The 18547-nt window shown below is 57.8% G+C and overlaps 1 protein-coding gene across 3 annotated transcripts; it reads right to left on the minus strand.

The window, feature by feature from the left end:
* Positions 1-601: 601 nt before the first annotated feature.
* IMPDH1 (inosine monophosphate dehydrogenase 1) lies at positions 602-16717 on the minus strand. 3 transcript variants are annotated; one of them, XM_004741825.3, is made up of 15 exons: positions 16448-16717; positions 12443-12541; positions 10261-10309; positions 7938-8039; positions 7737-7811; positions 7289-7495; positions 7068-7155; positions 6047-6246; positions 5340-5430; positions 4988-5083; positions 3499-3642; positions 3244-3388; positions 2805-2948; positions 2577-2660; positions 602-1368 (listed from the first exon to the last, which is right to left on the minus strand). In XM_004741825.3, the coding sequence occupies exons 1-15, from the start codon at positions 16621-16623 to the stop codon at positions 1347-1349; spliced, it is 1722 nt and encodes a 573-aa protein (XP_004741882.1). In that variant the 5' UTR covers positions 16624-16717; the 3' UTR covers positions 602-1346. The 3 variants fall into 3 exon arrangements, with proteins under 3 accessions (XP_004741882.1, XP_004741881.1, XP_044918891.1); XM_004741824.3 differs by having other exon boundaries at positions 12443-12544; XM_045062956.1 differs by lacking the exon at positions 16448-16717 and adding an exon at positions 10654-10709 and having other exon boundaries at positions 12443-12659.
* Positions 16718-18547: the final 1830 nt, after the last annotated feature.

Here is an 18547-nt window from a genome sequence, read left to right on the forward strand (position 1 = left end):
GTGAGACCAATTCCCAGTTGCAACAGAGGCAGAGGAAGGCAAGGGGAACGCCCCAGGACCCCTGTGGCCCCCAGGAGATGCAGCAGCCCACGCCTAGGTGCCGTCCCCACAGGGCGGGGTTTGAGGCTGGGACGCGGGGTCTGAGAGCGGACGAACCGTGGGAGCTGGGCCCCTCCACCCGGTACCACACACGGGTCTCCGCGGATGAAGGTGCCGGTCAGGGCTGCAGCCCCACTCTGCACCCACCTGTGTCCGGGCGGCACCGTTTGGTGTCGCGAGGCCGCAGTGGGGACTTGTGGTCGGCCACCAGGGAGACTCCTGACATTTGTCTTCTGCGACCTCGGTGGCCCCAGGCAGCGGGGGCATATGCTGGCGTAGGCCCAGGCCTGGGAGACCCCTCTGCCTGGCCATGCGGCCTAATTGTGCCAACGCCCCCTAGAGTCCCACAATGCCCTCCTCCCCTTCCTGGGGAGGCTGGGCCTGGTGTCCCCCAACCACACCCCAGCCCTGCACAACCCCACCCCAGCCCGGCTCTGTTGGGGGCTTGGAGCTACCAGGATGGGGGCCAACTGCCCAGTGGACAAGAGGCAGAGACAGGATGGAGAGGTATTAAGACCTCTTGATTTATTCCGATTATTTAATATACAATGACATAACTGTGACCCCAAAGTGTGCAAAGTTAAAGCCTTCGACTGCAGCTGAGAGGAGAGGGCAGGAATGGTACACCTGGGGATGACGGTGAGTCAGGAATGAAGGGCAGCCTCCTCCCCAGGGCCAGGGCCAAGGGTGGGGGTGGGGGCAGCGGCCTGAGGAGCCGGCCCGAGTAGCCTAGGGCCAGGGGAAGGGGGCAGAGACCTCCCTCTGGCCTAGGTCAGGAGCCCAGAAGTGCCACATGGCTGAGGGGGCAGCAGCCCAAGAAAGGCCAGAGGCAGGGCCAGGAGAGCACCATTTCTGGGGTGGGGGGTGGGGAGGGAGGTGCCCTACGGAAGCCAGGAGGGGCCACCTGCCCCAGGGGTGGGCGCCAGGCCGGAGCAGGCTGCAGCGAGAAAGACCTGAGGCAGGCACATGGCCTGAGAGCCCAGGCTGGCTAGGCTCAGGGGGACTGAAGGAGGGGGAACCTAGGGGGACCCCCAGGGCAGCCGAGCCCTGGGAGCAGTCCGAACTCTGCAGGGGTTGGCCAGGAGGGGGCCACAGACCCTCAGGGGCTCCCCTCCTCTCTCCCTGGAAAGGAGCTGCGGAATCCGTAGTGCAAATCTATGGACCACACTCAGTTATGGAGGGAGGCGGTGCTCAAAGGGGCACCCTGGGGCGCACCCCCTCCACTGCCCCGGCTTCCACCACCATCCTCAGTACAGCCGCTTCTCGTAACTGTGGGGACAAGGCAAGAGGGAAGACAAGGGTGGGTTTCTGGACCCTGCTCCCTTCCCAGATCCCCTTGCCTTTAGGCCTTGGGCTGCCAGGGCACCCCCACATGGGGGGTGTGGGGGAGGAAAGAGCAGGCCCTGTGCCTCTGTGTTCCCCAGGCCAAGGCTCCTGAAAGAACCATGCCAGGTCCAGAGACAGCCATGCTCCTTCTGGCCACAGCCACAGCCGAGCGGACTGTCCTCAGTGCTGGGGGCGGAGATGCAGCTATGGAGCTATGAAGACACAGTCCATCCTCACGAGCAAGCTCAGACCGAGTTGCACCTCTGCCGCCCACATCTCCACCCCACCCCTGCACACACAGCGGCCTAGGCCTAGGTGGTCACTGGGTCCAGTCCAAGACAGGGTAGCCGAGGCCTGTGGTCAGGGCATGGGTCTGCACCCCTCCTTTCCACTGGAGAAGAGGCCACGGTTGGCTGCCCCCAGCTCAGTGCTGGTCCTAGGGTCCATGTCCCCTGCTGACACCCCAGGGCCACCCCCGACCCAGCAGCCCCTGCCCCCAACCCAGGTCCCACCCAGACTGCCCCTGCTCTACTCTACGCTTGGCCCGGGCAGCGCGGTTACTTACACGGCAGAAAGGTATAGCTACGGGAGGGTGGGGCAGAAAGAGACACAGGTTAGACGCCCGCTGGTGTCTGGGGGGGGGTAGGCCCTCTCGACCAGGGCAGGGACACATGCCTCTGCGACTACCGCTGCCAACTAGCACTGCCCCCGCCCACGGCCGCCCCAGCTCTGGCCCTGGCATCTGTCGCTCTGCCCTTGTCACCGCCAGAGGGCACGTGCCCCCAGCCTTGGCCTGCCTGCCTGACGCTGCCACCAGCAAGAGCCCGGCGCCACCAGCCCCTGCCACCAGCCACCAAGCTGCTGAGCAAGCGAGGGACTGGGAGCCCAGGAGAGGTCAGCGGCCACAGCCTCCCATGTCCTGCTCGGGGAGGTGCCCGAGGGGAGCAGAAGGGCCTGACTCACTGGGGGCTAAAGGACAGGGTCCCACAGTGGGCCCAGCCCTGGAGGGAGATGGGCTCCTCCTGCGGCAGCACCGTCCCTGGAGCAGATGGTCCACGGGTTCCCTGAGACCTCAGCCTGGCCTCAGAACCATGGCCCCACCTGCCCGACCCAGTGCCTGCCAGCTGGGGTGAGGAGGCTGCCACACTTACGAGTGCAGGCCATGGACGCCGCCCTCGATCTGAGCCGACATGGTCCGCTTCTCGAACTTGAGCTCTCCTGAGTACATCATGGACCTGTGGGCAGGTAGGCGGAGAGGGTCAGGGACACCGAGGACAGAGAGAGAGAGAGAGAGAGGAAGCAGGAAGGAGCCGGGAGCCTCCCAGGGACCCCTACCTGTGCCCCCAACCAACGGCCCCAGCCCCAGTCGCAGGACTCACCGCAGGACGGACAGGCTCCGGGCGCCGATATCCTGGCAGCCATGTTGGATCCCCGCTATGAGGTAGGGCACGAACTTCTGAATGGAGCCTTTGTCCTGGATGGAGCCCGAGACACCCTGTGCGATCTTCACCTTATCCCCCTCACTGTGTGGAGGTCAAAGACACTAAGCCAAGCGGCCCCCTGGCTCGGGGGAGCCCACCCTGCCTCTTGAGGGAACCAGCAGAGGGGACACCATGCAGAAGGCCCCCAAGAGCAGCCCCTCCCTGGGTTCTGAGTCAGACGGCCCAGGGACCATCCCAGGCCCACTACTTGTACCCTGTGCTTTGTTTCCAGAACTATCATGTGGGGACCGGGCACCACATGGGGAAGTCACAGGTGGTGGGGACGCAGGAGGGTTGTGGTTGGTCTGCCCAGGGCCGGGATTCCACAGTGGGGCACCTGAAGTATCGTTTCTGGCTGCTGCTGCTCTTCTCCATGGCGTCCAAGGAGCCCATGCCCCGGTACTTCTTGAGCCTCACCCCGTCGGAGAAGAAGTACTCGCCAGGGGCCTCCGTGGTGGCGGCAAGCAGGGAGCCCATCATCACTGCGACGGTTGAGGGGTCAGTGTGTCTAGGACCACACACCTCCTACTGCCCTTGCCCACCTCCCGGCCACCCACCCCTCCACGCGCCGACCCCAGGAGAGCCCCCTCACCTGTGGAGGCTCCCAGAGCCAAGGCCTTGACCACATGCCCCACGGTCTGGATGCCACCATCCGCTATGACTGGCACTCCAAAGCGCCGGGCATACTCAGCCACCTTGTAGACGGCAGTGCCCTGGGGCCGACCACACGCCATCACTGTGTGTTGGAGGGGATACCCATCAGAGCTCCAGCAGCAACACAGGGAGAAGCCCCCCTTCTCCGTGTGCCCCACCTCCGCGTGGGGAAAGGGACCAGGCTAGACAGTATTTCCGAGGCACAAGAGAGATAGCAGCAAAGAACACTAGGGGCAATGGCGCCCCAGGGACCTGGCCCACTTCACCCAGAACATTCGCACCTTGCAGGATTCCGGTGGCCTTCAGAGTAGAGCGCCCCCACCCCCAGACCGGGGCACGTGGGTCTGGGGGAGGGGGTCCCCAGGCTCAAGGTCTCTCTCTCTCTCTCTCTCTCGACCTCTGTGATTTGCGAAGCCTGTTCCCAGGGTGAGGTACTCACAGCCTCCTTTGGGATACAGGTGCGCGTTTCTCTGAGTTTAATTGTCCAGGGTCTCTAAGTATGAGGTTTTAAGTGGGAAGTCTAAGGAACTAGCATGTACCTGGGGATGGAGGTGAAGTGGGATACAGTGGAGAAGAGGCCTTCTGGGGAAGTACCTGTGGTTGGTTTGGTCCCTATTGCCTCCCAAGAGTTAGAACAGTGCCTGACACACAGCAGGTGCTCAGTTTGTCGAGTCACCAAGGGAAGGCCCCCATTTTACCAGAGTGGTCAGCTAAGACAAAGGCTCAAAACTTAAAAGCAGAGGCTCTGAAGACCAAAAGGAGGAGACGTTTGGGCAGAAAAGACCAAGACCAAATGGGTCACTTGGTGTTGTGGAGAAATGACCTTCCCTCGAGGGGCCAGATACATCCCCTCAAGCCAAGCCAGGACCTACAAGTCAGACCCCAGCCTCCAGGGAGCACCCCTCAACCACATGGAGATACACAGCAGGGTCTCCCCCACTTCATGGGTAGGAGCACACCCCAAAAAAGGGCTTTGTGACTGAGCTGGATCCCCGTTCCCCATTATTGCCACACGGTGATAAGCTCCTATGTCCTTACACACTCAGGGACATGCTATCTCCATGTCCCCAAGTTCCTGCCTTTTCACAAAGCTGATCCCAACTCTGAGCTGGGTTCCAGAGAGCCCCTCAGAGAAGGATTCACACCAGCCCTGGCCCTCTGGACTGGGCCTCCTGGGCCAGAATCTGAGAAGCAGGCTGGCACACACCCCAAAACTCACAGTAACCTGATCTCACACCAGCCTCCCCCAAGTCAGTGGGCCAGAGAGACAGAGTTGGAGCCCAAGTCACCCCTGAAGCACCCCTCATCCTGGGAAGAGGCCTGGTACAGCGAGCATTCAGCACGCATCTGTGGGACATGAGTGGGTCCCCAGAGCCTGCGGAAGGCCCGGGGGGCATTCTTGTTGGCATCGCTCTCCTGACACCTACCTTCCTGGGTGATGCAGATGGAGCCACAGCCCATGCCCACGCGCAGCCCGTCTACACCGGCATCAATCAGGTTCTTGGCCTGAGCCGCTGTCACCACTGAAGGGGTGGGGACAAGGGTTTGGAGAAGCAGGGAACAAGAAACACTGTGAGGGTGGGATGCCCTTGCCTTGCTCTGGGGCTGCCTGGGACCCCAGTCTAGTCCTCCTCAGCACCCCCCACCGACCAAGCCCGTTCATTCAGTCTTCTGCCCCCACGCAGGAGCAATGCCATCACCTAGAGAGGCTGAAGGACAGAGGGAAAGTTACACAGCGAGGGAACAAGGGCTGGGGGCTGACGGGGACCCTGCACTCACCATTCCCCCCAATCACCTGGAGGTGGGGGTATTTCTGCTTGATGTAGTGCACCATGGCGATCTGATACACAGAGTTCCCTTGGGAGGAGTCCTACGAGAAGGGGGACAGGAAAGCTCAGGCAAGTGGCCGAGTCCTCACAGGAGGAAGGGGGTCATAAGCAAACAAACTTCTGAAACTGTATGAAAAGTGTTAGGAGAAAGCTCTTTCTTCTTCTCCCTGGGCAAACAGCTTGACAGCTCTCAGCAGACTGAGTCTCCAAGAGGCCTGCTTTCCCCCAAAGGTTGAATGCCACCAATTTACGGTCTCAGAGCAGAGAGGGCCCCGGCATAGCCACTGTATAGACTGGTCCTCACAGCAAGCAGGTATTGCCTGGGGCCATGGCCTGTTCCCACCAACTCACTACCAGATGAAACCACTGCATTCCTTCCACCCCGGGTTCTTCCTCTGACAGGTGGGCATGGTCTTGACCCTCCGGGAGTTGTGGTGAGAACCAAATGAGTTCATCCACATAAAGGTCTCAGTGCAGGACCTGGTGAGCGGGAGGTTCTCGAAGAATGTGAGCTCTGAGTGTTAGGGTGCGGAGGGCCTGAGCTGTCAGAGGACCAGTGACCCCGCCAATCCCGGCTTCAGGCGTCATTGGAGGCAAACCCGGGTGTCCGTGAGCCTCTCCTCTCCTGAACCACCGTGCCCCCGGCGGTGTCCGTACCAGCACTATGACGTCGGCGCCTGCCTGGGTGAGCAGGTCCAGGCGGTATTTGTCATCCTCCCGGGTGCCCACGGCCGCCCCACACAGCAGCTGCTTGTGGGAATCCTTAGAGGCCAGAGGGTAATCCCTGTTCTTCTTCAGGTCAGTGCGGGCAATGATGGCCACCAGTTCATCACGATCGTTGACAATAGGCAGCTTCCCTGATGAGGAATGCAAACGTTCGGTAAAGGAGCAGGCCTCTTGAGGCCAGAGTGGGACTGGGGGACTGGGGGACTGGGGGACCTTGAGGAGGAAACCGAGCCAGGTCAGAGATTCTACTGAAGTACCCAAAATAGCCACTAGGTGACAGCACCCACCCAGGAAATGCTCCTAGGGACCTGGCCCTCTTCCCAGGAACAGGAAGCAAAGAAACCTCCTAGCCAAGTGGGTTCCGGAGCTCTTCCTGCCCTGTGGCCTAACCAGGCTGGGTGGGTGGCCCCTGAGCACTGGCAGCCTTTCACCTGCTAGGCCACAGGCCACAGTGGTCGAAAACCCCTAGCCAGGGCACAAATGTAAGGCTGTCTTGCAGGAAGGAACACATACCCTCTCCAACATCACCCCCAGAAAATAACCCAGTAGGAGCCAGGTAGGCATTGCTAATGTCTCCCATAAGGACCTACAATGTCAAATAAACTTAACTGCAGGATTTCTCAGGGCCTTTAATAAGTGGACATACAATTTTTTTAATGGAATGTGGGAGATAGAAAGCAGCATGTTCCAGACTTTTTTTGTTTGTGATGAGCATTTTATAGGACGAGCATTATGGGGAGACATAGTGTGAAGATGTTGAATAAGAACAGGTTTTCCTATGCCAGGAAAAGGACCTCAGGATTCATGCTCTAACCTGGCATTGCTCAAACCTTCCCTAAGGCCCGGCCAGTTTGGTTGCTGGGACAAGACAATGGTCTGCAGCAACAGCTGGCCTGGGGTACCAGGAGCCAGACTCGGGGGGGTCTGGAGCTTTCTGCCCATGCCCGCGTACCTTTCTTGCTGCGCTGCAGGATCTCATTTGCCTCTTTCAAGGTTACACCGGCAGGAGCCACCACCAGCTCGTTCCGTGGCGTCATCACCTGTGGAGCCAGGAACATTTGCCTGCAGGTTGGCAGGTGAGAGAGAAGGGAGCCAGGCCTCCCTCTGGTCCCTGGTCACAGGCACCAGCCTGAGGCCCCAGGATGTGAGGTCCTCCCTTCCCCCTGCAGGTACCTCGCTAAGGAGGGTGGTGTGGTCCTTCTCGGCAAGAAAGTCAATGTCTCGGGAGGTGACAATGCCCACCAGCTTACTGCCCATGGTGCCTGTCTCCGTGATGGGGATGCCAGAGAAGCCATGCCGGATCTTGGCCTCCAACACGTCACCCACAGTATGTGAGGGGCTTAGCACCACGGGGTCCGTGATGAAGCCCTGTTCAAATTTCTGTGGGGAGAGATGGGGAAGGAGAAGGCTAGAAGAAGGATGGAGGCGGCATACAGCCAAGCCACAGGGGAGCCTGGGCTCTCAATGGGGAGAGCGGGCAATGGGCAAACGAGGACTGGGCCCCGTGTGCCCAGTGTGGGGAAGGGCAGACGTCAGCCAGGGGATGCACCAGCCTGCAGGGATGGCAAAGGAGGGGGCGGCCGGGTCACATCTTCTTTCCGGGGACAGGCCTGGTACTTGCCTTGACCTTCCGCACCTCGTTGGCCTGGAACTCCGGGGTGCAGTTGTGGTGAATGAAACCAATACCGCCCATCAGCTGGGGTGGAAGGGAAGCACGATCAGAGCGAGGGCTCAACCCTCTTGCTCTGCAAACCCCACTTCTGAATCCAGCCTCCCATTCAGCCCACCCACCCCAGGGACGCCACCCTGATGCCCGACTCACAGCCATGGCAATGGCCATGTCGGCTTCTGTCACAGTGTCCATCGGGGAGGAGATCAGCGGCGTCTTCAGGGTGATCTTCCGAGTCAGGGCTGAAGTCAGGTCCTGAGAATAGAGGCACGGTCTAGGTGAAGAGTTTTACTATTCACTTAACGAACATTTACTGAGCTCCCATGGGTCCCCGACACCAGGATGGGCCTGCAGACACAGCAGTGGACAAGGCAGGTAAGGTCCCTGCTGTCCCTCCTGGAGGTTACAATCTACTTGGAAAGATAACAAACCTGAAAACAACATGTATGAGATTATTTCAGTCAAGATAAAGGCTCCAAAGAGAGACAACAAAGCCAAGTCACCATGGCAAGAAGGATGTGGTGGTCAGGAAAAGATCCTTCCTTGGGACGTGACAAGTGGGAACTAGTCGAGTCAGAGTCTGAGGGACTGTCGTGTCAGGCAGAGGGAGCTGTGAGTGTGAACCTGGCCTCTGTTCCCAGTCTTCCTGAGGTGTATTTAAGACAGGAAAAGGCTAGCACGGTAGAAGGGGGGACAGCAGGGGATAAGGGGCAAGAGGCAGGCAGGGGGGGGGTGGGCAGTGAGCGTGTGTCGTCTTGAAGGCCACGGAGAGGAGAGGAACTTAGATTTGCCTCTAAGATGAGAAGCCACAGGAAGGTCTCAGGCACAGGAGAGACATGCTCTGCTTCATGTTTTAAAGAGGTCACTCAGGCTCTGATGTGGAGAATGGACTCTACATAACAAGGCCTGAGGCACGGAGGCCACCGAGCAGGCGGCTGAGCCGGGCCAGGCGGGAGAGGCTGTGACCAGGAGGAGGCGGCACAGGAAGGAGTCTATCAGACATCCGTGGAAGTAGGGAACCAAGGGGCTGCCACTCAGGGGAAAGGTCAGGGAGGCAAATACACACTGGCGAGGAATCTGCCTCTGAGATTCAGGCCAACGGCTCGTAGATTCTAGCCTCCCAAGCTCTCACAGACTTTGGTATAGAATTTTTGGAGATTCATAGGCCCCTGAAGTCCATCTCACAGACCCTGGTTCAGAACCATGGCCCTGCAGTCTAGAAAACCCCACCTTCTTCTCTCCCATCATGCCACAGAAGAAGAGCCACACGGCCTTCCTGACCTAGGCCACAGGACAAGGAGACCCTTGATGGCTGGGAGGGAACCGTTTCATCCCTTTCTTCTTTGCACCCTGCCCAGGGTCCGGCATAAAGCCAGAGGGCTTGGTAAACTTTGTTAAACTGAACAGCTGAACCAAGACATCCTGGTCGCCATCGCCAGGTGCATGTTCAGAATAGCTCAAATTTCCCCCCCAAATCTGTCCGCATCAGCACTGGCTACACAGGCTAGACAGGAGTCTCCCAGATGTAAGACTGATTCAGGCACACTCTGGCCTTTGGTCTTTCCTGAGGATCAGACCTGAATAAACATCGGTAACAGCAACAACAACAACAACAAAAAATGATTTCTTTAACGTGCATGAATTCATTATGGAATAATCTAACTTGGGGCACCTGAGTGGCTCAGTGGGTTAAAAGCGTCTGCCTTTGGCTTGGGTTATGATCTCAGAGTCCTGGGATCAAGTCCCCCATCTGGCTCCTTGCTTAGCGGGGAGCCTGCTTCTCCCTCTGCCTGCCACTCCCCCTGCTTGTGCTCTCTCTCTGACAAATAAATAAATAAAATCTTAAAAAAAAAAAAGAATAATCTAACTTTTCCATGAAACAACTTATACTCATCAGCACCTACCCCTTGGCTTCTATGAGCTTGTCATATCTTAACTGTGTAAAGAACACTGTCCATTCTCTTGGCTCATTGATGAGCCCCTCCAATAAAGCGAGGCACCAAGTTTCCTTGTATCTGTCCAAAATCTAATTCTTTCAAACCCTCTTGCCAATTCCTGTGCATTATGGATCCACAAACAAGTCTGTCCACCTCATCCAAAGTCTCCAGAATTTTATTGGCTTGTGTCATGTCCTTGCTCAGCATTTCAGACAAAACCCAATCCTTCCCTGCAATGGTAAGAGGGCTACCGCACCCATGCCCATGCCCCCAGGGTCTTTTTGAATCTCACCGCGAGCTCCATAGGCGACAGCCCTCCTGCCCTGTGCTAGGCACACTGCTCAGCATACCCCTGAGTCCCCGCAGCTGCCTCTGCCCCATTAGACATGACCCACTACTCTGTGCCAGTTTCTCTGGCAGCAATAAAGGCTACATGCCCAAGATAAGTCTCTCCCACACCCTGCCCTTGAACAAGAAGCCAGCCTCTTCTACCACATACATGGTCCCGCTCCCCTCAGGTCAGCAGAAGAGGTACTCACCACCTCATCAGCTATGAAGTCTATGAATCCTGGGAGAATCAGGAAATCGCTGTGGAGACAGAAAAGTGAGTGTTACAGGGTATGGTGGGGTCCCCAAAAGGGGCAGGTCCTACCATGCCTAGGGGAGGCAGCCTGTGGGTGGGAGGAGGGGCAAAGATTGGAGCCCTCTGATCCACGTCGTTCCCTGGTCAGGGCTGAAGCAACCCCCTGCCCTCCCAACCAGCATCTGGTGGACTCCAGCCCAGAAACCTCAAGCCAAAGCCAGCGGAAGGTCTGTGGACTGGGGCGCCACCAAGGCGGTTGGCCCCAGATGCCCACTGCCTTCAGGACTCAGAGTTCATCGAGGGACACAGAAGTCCCTGTAATGACACACAGAGTACATACAGTGCCTACCCTCGAACACTTCTCCATCTTGATAGGGGGAGACAGTCAGCAAACGCGGAATGAACCTGAAAACCATTTAGTAGCACAGCATGGCATAAACACCTCAAAGCACAGGACAAGTGGCTCAGCCCAGGGCCGGGGCTGCTGAGTCACGCGGGTTCAGAGCAGCATGGAGGGACCCCAGGGCACTGAGCGTGGGGCGTATTCGGACAGAGCAGGGACTCCACTCCGGTTGGAGTGGGGTACACCACAGACACGGCCTGGGACAGAAAAGGGGAGGAAGGGGGTTTCCCAGCAGTTTAGGACCAGGACACCTGGTCAGAGCGTGGCAGCTGCCCACACTAGGGTGGGCCCTGGTCACAGCAAACCCGAGAAAGAGTGTGTACACCTGCAGGGGTATGGCACAGAAAAGTGCTATAGCCACCACCCCACCCCCACCACAGGCTAGACTGCCTGAAATCACAGGGCCTTGGTGGACACACCCAAAAGAAAATGCTCCATACTTCAGGAACACTCCCAATAGGACTAAGCAAAGCAGCCGGCACCCACCCCAGTGCAGGAAGGAAAAGCTCCAGGGTGGCTCGGAGAGGTGGGGTCTTTAACCTGCCCCAGACCTAGAGAAACTCCTAGCAATTTCCCTCGTGAGTTTTCCTAGAAGACTCCAGCGAAGAATATATCAAAGAGATACTTTCCCCCGCTTCATCAAAGACCCCCAGACAAATCAAGAACCTCCCTGCTCCCTTGGCAGCCCTTCTGTACAGTGAAGAGGCCTCTGTGGTTCATGGAGAGGCGGGAGGAGAAATGCTGGAGTATGGGCCCCCGGACATTGTCTCGGCATTATCTACATCTCTCACCTGACCCACACCCCAGCTGTGGCCAGGCAAGGGGGCCATACAGGAATGACTGGGAATCCTGGTGTCTAGGGAAACTGCCTGCCAAGCAAGAATGCTTCCAGGGGAAGGCAGGGACTGGCAGGAGACAGGACTGGGGTTCTTCTGACTTGCCAGCATCCCACTCCTCCCAGCCCCAGGTTTTGATGCTCTTTGCTGGCATGGACACAATCCTGCAGCCCGTAGAGGAGCTAGTGCCAGGCCTGCAGCCCACAGGACAACTGGCCCAGGGCCCATGGAAAAGCAAACTAAGCCAAAGGCAAACGGCGAGGTCTCATCCTCCTCCAAAATCCCGTGTTGGGTGGGCTTGGGATGGTAGTCACAAAATACCCACGCCCAGGGGGCACGAGTGCTAACCAGTGGGCAGGCAGGGCACAGGTGGAAGTAAGGCTGGACAGGTCTGTGTGGAAAAGGAGCCATCCCAACTGCCCAGCCGGGCCTCTCCTGGAGGCAACACCCAAGCAGCTGCCTTAGCTGGACTCCAGGGTCCCTTCTACCCTCTTGTGAGCTGGGAGCGAGAGGGTGTCCTGGACCAAGGTCTGGAAAAAGTCTCTCCATAACTCCCACATCTCCACTTCCCGCCCGTCCCAAGGCCCCTCCATGGGGTCAAAATGACCACGAGAGGAGAAAGGGGGCAGGCCGACCCCGGATCCGGCCATAAACGGGGCACAGCACGGAGGGCCCGCTATGTCGCTGTGCCACGTCCGTCTGCTCTCAGCGCGGGCCTCCTTCCTGCCTTTGCCCGGTCCCCCCACCCCCACCCCAAGTCACTCGAATCGGGGCCGGAGAACGCGGGCGTCGCGGAGGGGGCAACGGTGCACGTGCAAGGCCCCGGGCTGGGGGAATCGCGGCGCACGGGTGGGCGCGCCGACCCCCTCCCCCCGCTTCCCCCTCTCCCGGGCGCTTACTTGTAAGTGAGGCCATCGGCGTTGGCGAAGAGCTGCTGCGCGGTGAGCCCATCCTCTGGCACGTAGCCGGTGCCGCCGCTGATCAGGTAGTCCGCCATGCTGCTGGGAGACACCGCGACCCGACATAAACACCCGCGCGGGCCGCCCCGCTGCTGTTGCTGCTGTCGCTGCTGTCGCCGCTGCTGTGCTGACGCCGCGCCGCGGCCACGCTGCCGCCGCGGGCCAGGCTGGCCGGGGGCGGGGGCTGCGGCAGCGGCGAGGCGGGCCCGGGGCGCCGCCCTCTCCTCCCGCTCCTCCCCGGGGAGGCCGCCGCCTCCGCCCCGCGCCGCACAAAGGCCCCGCGGAGCCCGGCCCAGCCGCCGCCTGCAGTGGCACAGCAGCCCCGCGTACGGGGCGGGGGAGGGAGTGTGGATCCAGTGGGGGGAGGGAACTGAACCTGGCCGGGACACGCCCCCTCCACCAGTTGTGGTCCCGCCTCCTAGCACCCCCTTCCCCTGCCCTGCAACGCGCCCCTCGGTTCACTCCCAGCCTGGGTGGCCCCAATCTGGGCTCCCCCAGCCATCGGGTCCTCGTCTCCTCTTGTCCTAACTCCCCAGTCCAGGGATACCTCTAACATGGTTTGCCTTTACCCAAGACCAAAGGAAGGGCTCTCTGATGGGTACTTGGAGCCCTGAGGAACTGGTGTGGGCTCACCTCTCCCCAACATACTGGAGTTTGTGATTGTAGGCTCCCCATCTCCCCCAACATCATGCCTAGGGGGCAGGCAATCTCAACAATGACGTTCCCTGACCTTTGGGCGGCCTTGAAGCCCTCTGCAATTTACAAGGCATTTTTCATAAATGATCACATTTACACTACAGTCCCTCAGCTGCCAACTATTAGATAGCCCCACTTTACAGATGCAAAACCTTCAGTTCAGGAAGCCAGGGAGGATGGGTACTGCCTTGGCTTCCTGATCCAATGCTTCTGTCCGACATCCCTGTCCCCAGCTCAGAAAGTGGTGTATAATCATCAGGGTTTTAACCCCAGAGGGGAAAGTTTGTTTTTATTTGGGAGGATAGTGCCCTAGGAAGGTGAGGGAGGATCACAGGTCTGGCTTAGGCAAGTATGCATACAAATTAGGACAAGCTAGGGAAGTTCTGAGGATTTCCCCAAAGAGAAGTTTGGTGGTTCTGTGGGCCCAGCAAGACCCGGATTTCTACATGGGGGCACTAACATTTGGTAGCAAATTGATTCACATGAGGACAGGTGAGGTAGCAGGGGGCAGACTCTCCCTCTGTATGGCCAGCACAGCTAATGCTACTTCCTGATCAAAAGTTAGAGAGCAGATTCCCCCCGACCCCCAAACTCCATGGTCTCTTGTGGTCCCCACAGCTCACTCCTTGGTAAGGGGAGAAAAAGGCAGGGCAGGGACACAGTCCTCTTCCTGGCAAGGTGGCTGGCTGGCTGTGGTGCTCCTCCCCCCCACCCCCCCACCCCCAGCCCTGGGAGGCTGCGTTTGTTTACTGCGCCACAGTTTGGTGGCAGCCAGGCCCAGGGGAGGCTCACTGGGATGCCCAGCCTCCCCCAGTGACACCCCAGGACCCTGCCAGATTGTTCCATCTGTGTGCAGATGGGAGGGGGACCTTCCCACAGAGCTAAGTGATGAGACCCGTGAGGAGTGCTGGAAGAGACTCAGACATCCAGTGCCCTCTTTCCTCTTACTGTGAGTGATGGGAACATCACAGACCACCATATGGGGGAGTGAAGGTATCCTGAGGAGCACAGAACTAAGACCTGCCACTGGCCACCTGGAGGCAGAACAGTGAGACCTGCCAGAGAAATGACCCTGGCCACCCAGAGCTGCTCTGGGGGCACCTTTGTAGCCATAGGTTAGGGCTGGAATGGCATTGCAGGCAAAGAGCAGCTGAGACTGCTAGATCTCTCTACATCTCTAAGGGTCTCTCTAGATCTCTAAGGGACATGCTCTGGGGCACTATCTCCTAAGGAATGGGTCAGAAATGGGTAGGGTACTAGTCAGGATTCCACCAGACCTGGGGCACAGGACAGCAGCTGGATTCTGGTATGAAATGAATGTGACATCTGCCCCAGACTAGAACTTGGACCCAAGAGAGGAGGCTGCTAGGCTGAGTGATGGGGAGGGTCACTTTCCCAGTGATGACAGAATGGCCCTATGCCCCTTCTCCAGCTCCCCCACACCCCCTCCAGCTCTGACCTGTCTGGGCTCCTCATTACTCTAAGCTCCTGGGCTCAGCCCTGGTTAGGCTGTCCTTTTCCAGAGCCCGTTAATCCATCCCCGTGGCTTTCCTCCTCCCTCTTCCTGATCTTCCCCAGCTGCTTCCTCCATGGGGAGGAGACTCCGAGGCAACCAGTGGGCCTCCTCAGCCAGAGGAAGGGCTGTTGGTCCCCTGAGGCTCCCCACCTAGCAGCTGTGAAGGCAGCAGGGCAGAGGAACAGGCCTAAGCACCTTCTTCAGGGTCTCGGGTCACAGGGTAACAGTGCCAGGCAGGGAGCCAGAGGTCTTCCTCTGCCTGGTCTGGGGCCCTTTGAAGGGACAAGATTTCAAAACACTTTTGAGGGGAGGGTGGGGATGGGGAGAAGAGGTAACACAAACATTGGCATTGAGCTGGAACAAGGAACATGGTCGCACAAGTTCAAGCCAGAGAACAGTAACACTAGCCTCAAACCCAGGACCCAGGCTTTCTATGCAACCCTGTCGTCTTCCCACAGCTCTAAGCCAGTGAGAGCAGATGGAGGTCTAGCGAGCAGGTTTGGAATCTCATTACACCACCTGGCTGGGGCTCAGGTTTGACACAGGTTCTTCAGGGACGGGTGGGGGGTGGGGATGCCCCTTTGTGCAGAAGTACAAGGAGGAAAAGGAATGCTTCTTCATGGCCCCGGTCTGAGCTCTGAAATGATACTTTTGCAATACCTGCGTAACCCACATCAAGCCTGCAAGTGCCCCAGCCTGCTCCCTCTCCTCCTCTGGCCTCTCCCTTTATAACCGCGGACCCTGAGCCCCACGAGCTGGATTTCTAGGATGGGAGGAAGTAGGGCTGCCAATCCTGAGTCAATTCTAGAGAGGCAGCCTGCCAAGGGTGGGGGGGCAGGCTTCACCCAGCCGCCCCTTAAGCCTTTAAAAGTTCTTACATAAGCTGCCAGCCCCTGTGCAGAGCTTCGGGGCTAATTCCCCCAGGCCACCCCCCCCACACACACACACAAAACTCAGCTTCCAGGTCACCTCCCCAGGCTGCTGAGCACCAACAGATGGGGCAGAGAAAGAAGTCCAAATCCTCTGGACCAGGACAGCGGGTTTGCATTTCAAGCTGTGATACAATCCAGAGATTAGCCACTGTCTCCTTTGCAGCCAGTACCCCTGGGGCCCAGCTCAACACCCCCACTCTTCCTCCAATGACTCTTACAGACCCCAGCAGGCTACGGGCAAGAGGGCGTCTTGAAGGTTAGGAGAAAAACCCTGAGGTGAGCTGCACTGGCGGCCTCATCAGACCTCAGTGAATGAGTGAATGGTGAGGAGGGGGCGGTGTCCTCACGGGCGCTCTGAGGAAGCATCCATCCGGACACAGACACCTGCCAGGAAGATTCTGGAGATAGTTCTAGGAGGAAACGGCTACAGGAGGAGCAAACAAAGTTGGACAGGGACTCCAGCAAGCACTGTCTCCACCCCCAGAAGCTGGAGCCGCTTGGACCAGGTACCGTCGGGTGTGTAACCGAAATCCGACACAGGGCTAAGATTTCAGGGAGCATTTTTCTACCCCGCTCCCAGACGCGGCGCAGCACCGAACCGTTGGCCCAGTGCCTGCCTGCATCCCCCAACCAAAGCCAGGTGCTTGGCGTCTGAGCCCGGTTTCAGGAAGTTAGGGGTTGAGGCAGTTAGAGGGCAAGGGTGCTAGGGCCTGCCCTTCCCCTCCCCCGCAGCGTCGCCGGGTTCCCGGAGCCACCGCGCCAGCCCCGGATGCGCCCCGCGCGCTCTGCCCTGGGCGTCACCTCTCGGGCTCGTAGCCGGCCTGCAGCAGACGGGCGCTGTACCGCTGCGCCGCCGTCTCGTGTCCGGGGTGTTGCCGGGCTCCGGGCTCCGGAACGGCGGCGGCTCCGCCTCCCCGAAGCGGCGGCGGTGGCGGCAGCGGCCCCGACCCCGTTAGTGGAGCAAGCGGCCCCTCCATGCGGAGGCCGCTGCTCAGGGCGGGCGGGAGCCGCTCCGCCTGGAGGCTCCCCGGGCCCCCGCTGGGGAGTGAGCGCAGCCCAGTCGGGGGCCGGGGAAGGGGCGGGGCCTGAGGGCCGGGGTGGGGCTTGAGGGTAGGGGGCGGGGCATCAAGGGATGAAGGCTCGGTCTTGGTACTGCGCTCCGCCCAGCCCGGTAAGCGGGTGTTCGGACTCAGCCCGTCTCTGGCGTCCCGGGATCAGTGAGCGGATACCAGGAGATGGAGGTGGAACTGCAAAGGAACGCCGCACCACCACCACCCCTCGCCCCATCACCTTCCCCCTCAGTCTAGACCTTCCAGTTTGTCCTGGCTCCTTCTTAGGAAAAGCAGAAAAGAAAAGGAGCCGAGCGCTTAGGAAGACTGATGGAATGGTCCTCTGGAGCGCCTCCTACGGGCCAGCCGCAGACCTACTTCAACTAGGACAAGATGGGCGGGGAGATAATCCATCTCCCTTTGCCTACTGCCTGCCCTCTTTACATATTCAACAGACTCCCTTAGACCAGAGGAAAATAAGTCTCCTCAGCTTTTAACTGTCACTACCTGACGAAGGAACAGATAAGGCTGCAGGATCCTTAAGGAAAAAGGCCTTGTCTGCCTTCTTTTGGGGTACCCCATAACCACGTAGTGGGGCTGAGCACGCAGGTGCTCAAACTTGTTCATTTACTGGCTAGAAGGCATAACTCTTCCTATTTCACCACTGTTATTATTCTTGTCAACAATGAACGCGCACATAGCAAAGATGGCAAAGAAAAGAGTCCCTTGCCTTCAGGCAATTTCTTTGAGGAGACAGAGTAGTCAGAAAATAAACACTTGACAATTCTTATACTGTATAGTTAAAAAAAAAATCTGACAATTCAAGAGAGCAAATGGTAAACATTGAATGACTGGGGGAGTTAAGATGTATTTCAAGAAGGCAGAGTTGTGGATCAGACTTTTCAGCAACCATCTCACAAAGGAAATTGAATTTTTGCAGTGGTAGGATCTTGCATTTTATCCTGTCTGGTATCTTTTCCTATACATGTGCACACCCACTCCCCAGATTTAGGATTAAAGCACGGTTTCTCTGATTCTTGGCCACACATGAAAATCTTGTTACCATGAATGCCATTATAGACAATATTTTTGCTATTGAGTGAATGTTTGTGTCCCCTCAAAAGTCATATATTGAAATCTAATCCTCATGGTGATGGTATTTGGAGGTGGGAACTTTGGGAGGTGATTAGGTCATGGGATTGGTGTCCTTATAAAAGATACCCCAATAAGCAACCCAACCCCTTCTGCCACAAAAGGACACAGTATCTATGAACCTGGAAAAAATTTCTCACCAGACATCAAATCTGCCAGTGTCTTGATCTTAAACTTCTCAGCCTCCAGATTGTGAGGAATAAACTGCTGTTGGTGTTTTGCTTTGTTTATTCTTTTTTAAGATTTTACTTATTTGTCAGAGAGAAAGAGAGCACAAGCAGGGAGAGCAGCAGACAGAGGGAAAAGCAGATTCCCCACTGAGCAAGCAGCCAGATATGGGGTTTGATCCCAGGACCCTGGGATCATGACCTGAACCAAAGGCAGACACCTAACCAACTGAGCCACCCAGGCATCCCTAAACTGTTGTTTAAGCCACACAGTCTACGGTACTTTTGTTACAGTGGCCCAAAGGGACTAAAACAATTTTGTATAACAAGATTATTTCCATGGTCCTGCAGATCTCTCAGAGAAGCAAGGTAGTCTGATTTTTTAAAAAGATTTTATTTATTAAACAAAAAAAAATTTTATTTATTTACTTGACAGAGAGAGAAACACAGCGAGAGAGGGAACACAAGCAGGGGGAGTGGGAGAGTGAGAAACAGGCTCCCCACCAAGCAGGGAACCGGAAGCAGGGCTCCAT

The sequence above is a fragment of the Mustela putorius genome, unplaced genomic scaffold, assembly GCF_011764305.1.
Source record: "Mustela putorius furo isolate JIRA1106 unplaced genomic scaffold, ASM1176430v1.1 tig00003845_pilon_pilon_pilon, whole genome shotgun sequence".
In the NCBI taxonomy this organism is placed as follows: domain Eukaryota; kingdom Metazoa; phylum Chordata; class Mammalia; order Carnivora; family Mustelidae; genus Mustela; species Mustela putorius.

Coding starts and splice junctions, on each gene's coding strand:
- IMPDH1 (XM_004741824.3), bottom strand. CDS start 16,623: ATGGAGGGGCCGCTTGCTCCACTAACGGGGTCGGGGCCGCTGCCGCCA. Junction 12,545..16,447: donor GCCGGCTACGAGCCCGAGAG/GTGACGCCCAGG, acceptor GGTGTCTCCCAG/CAGCATGGCGGACTACCTGA. Junction 8,040..10,260: donor ACTTCATAGCTGATGAGGTG/GTGAGTACCTCT, acceptor CTCTATTCTCAG/GACCTGACTTCAGCCCTGAC.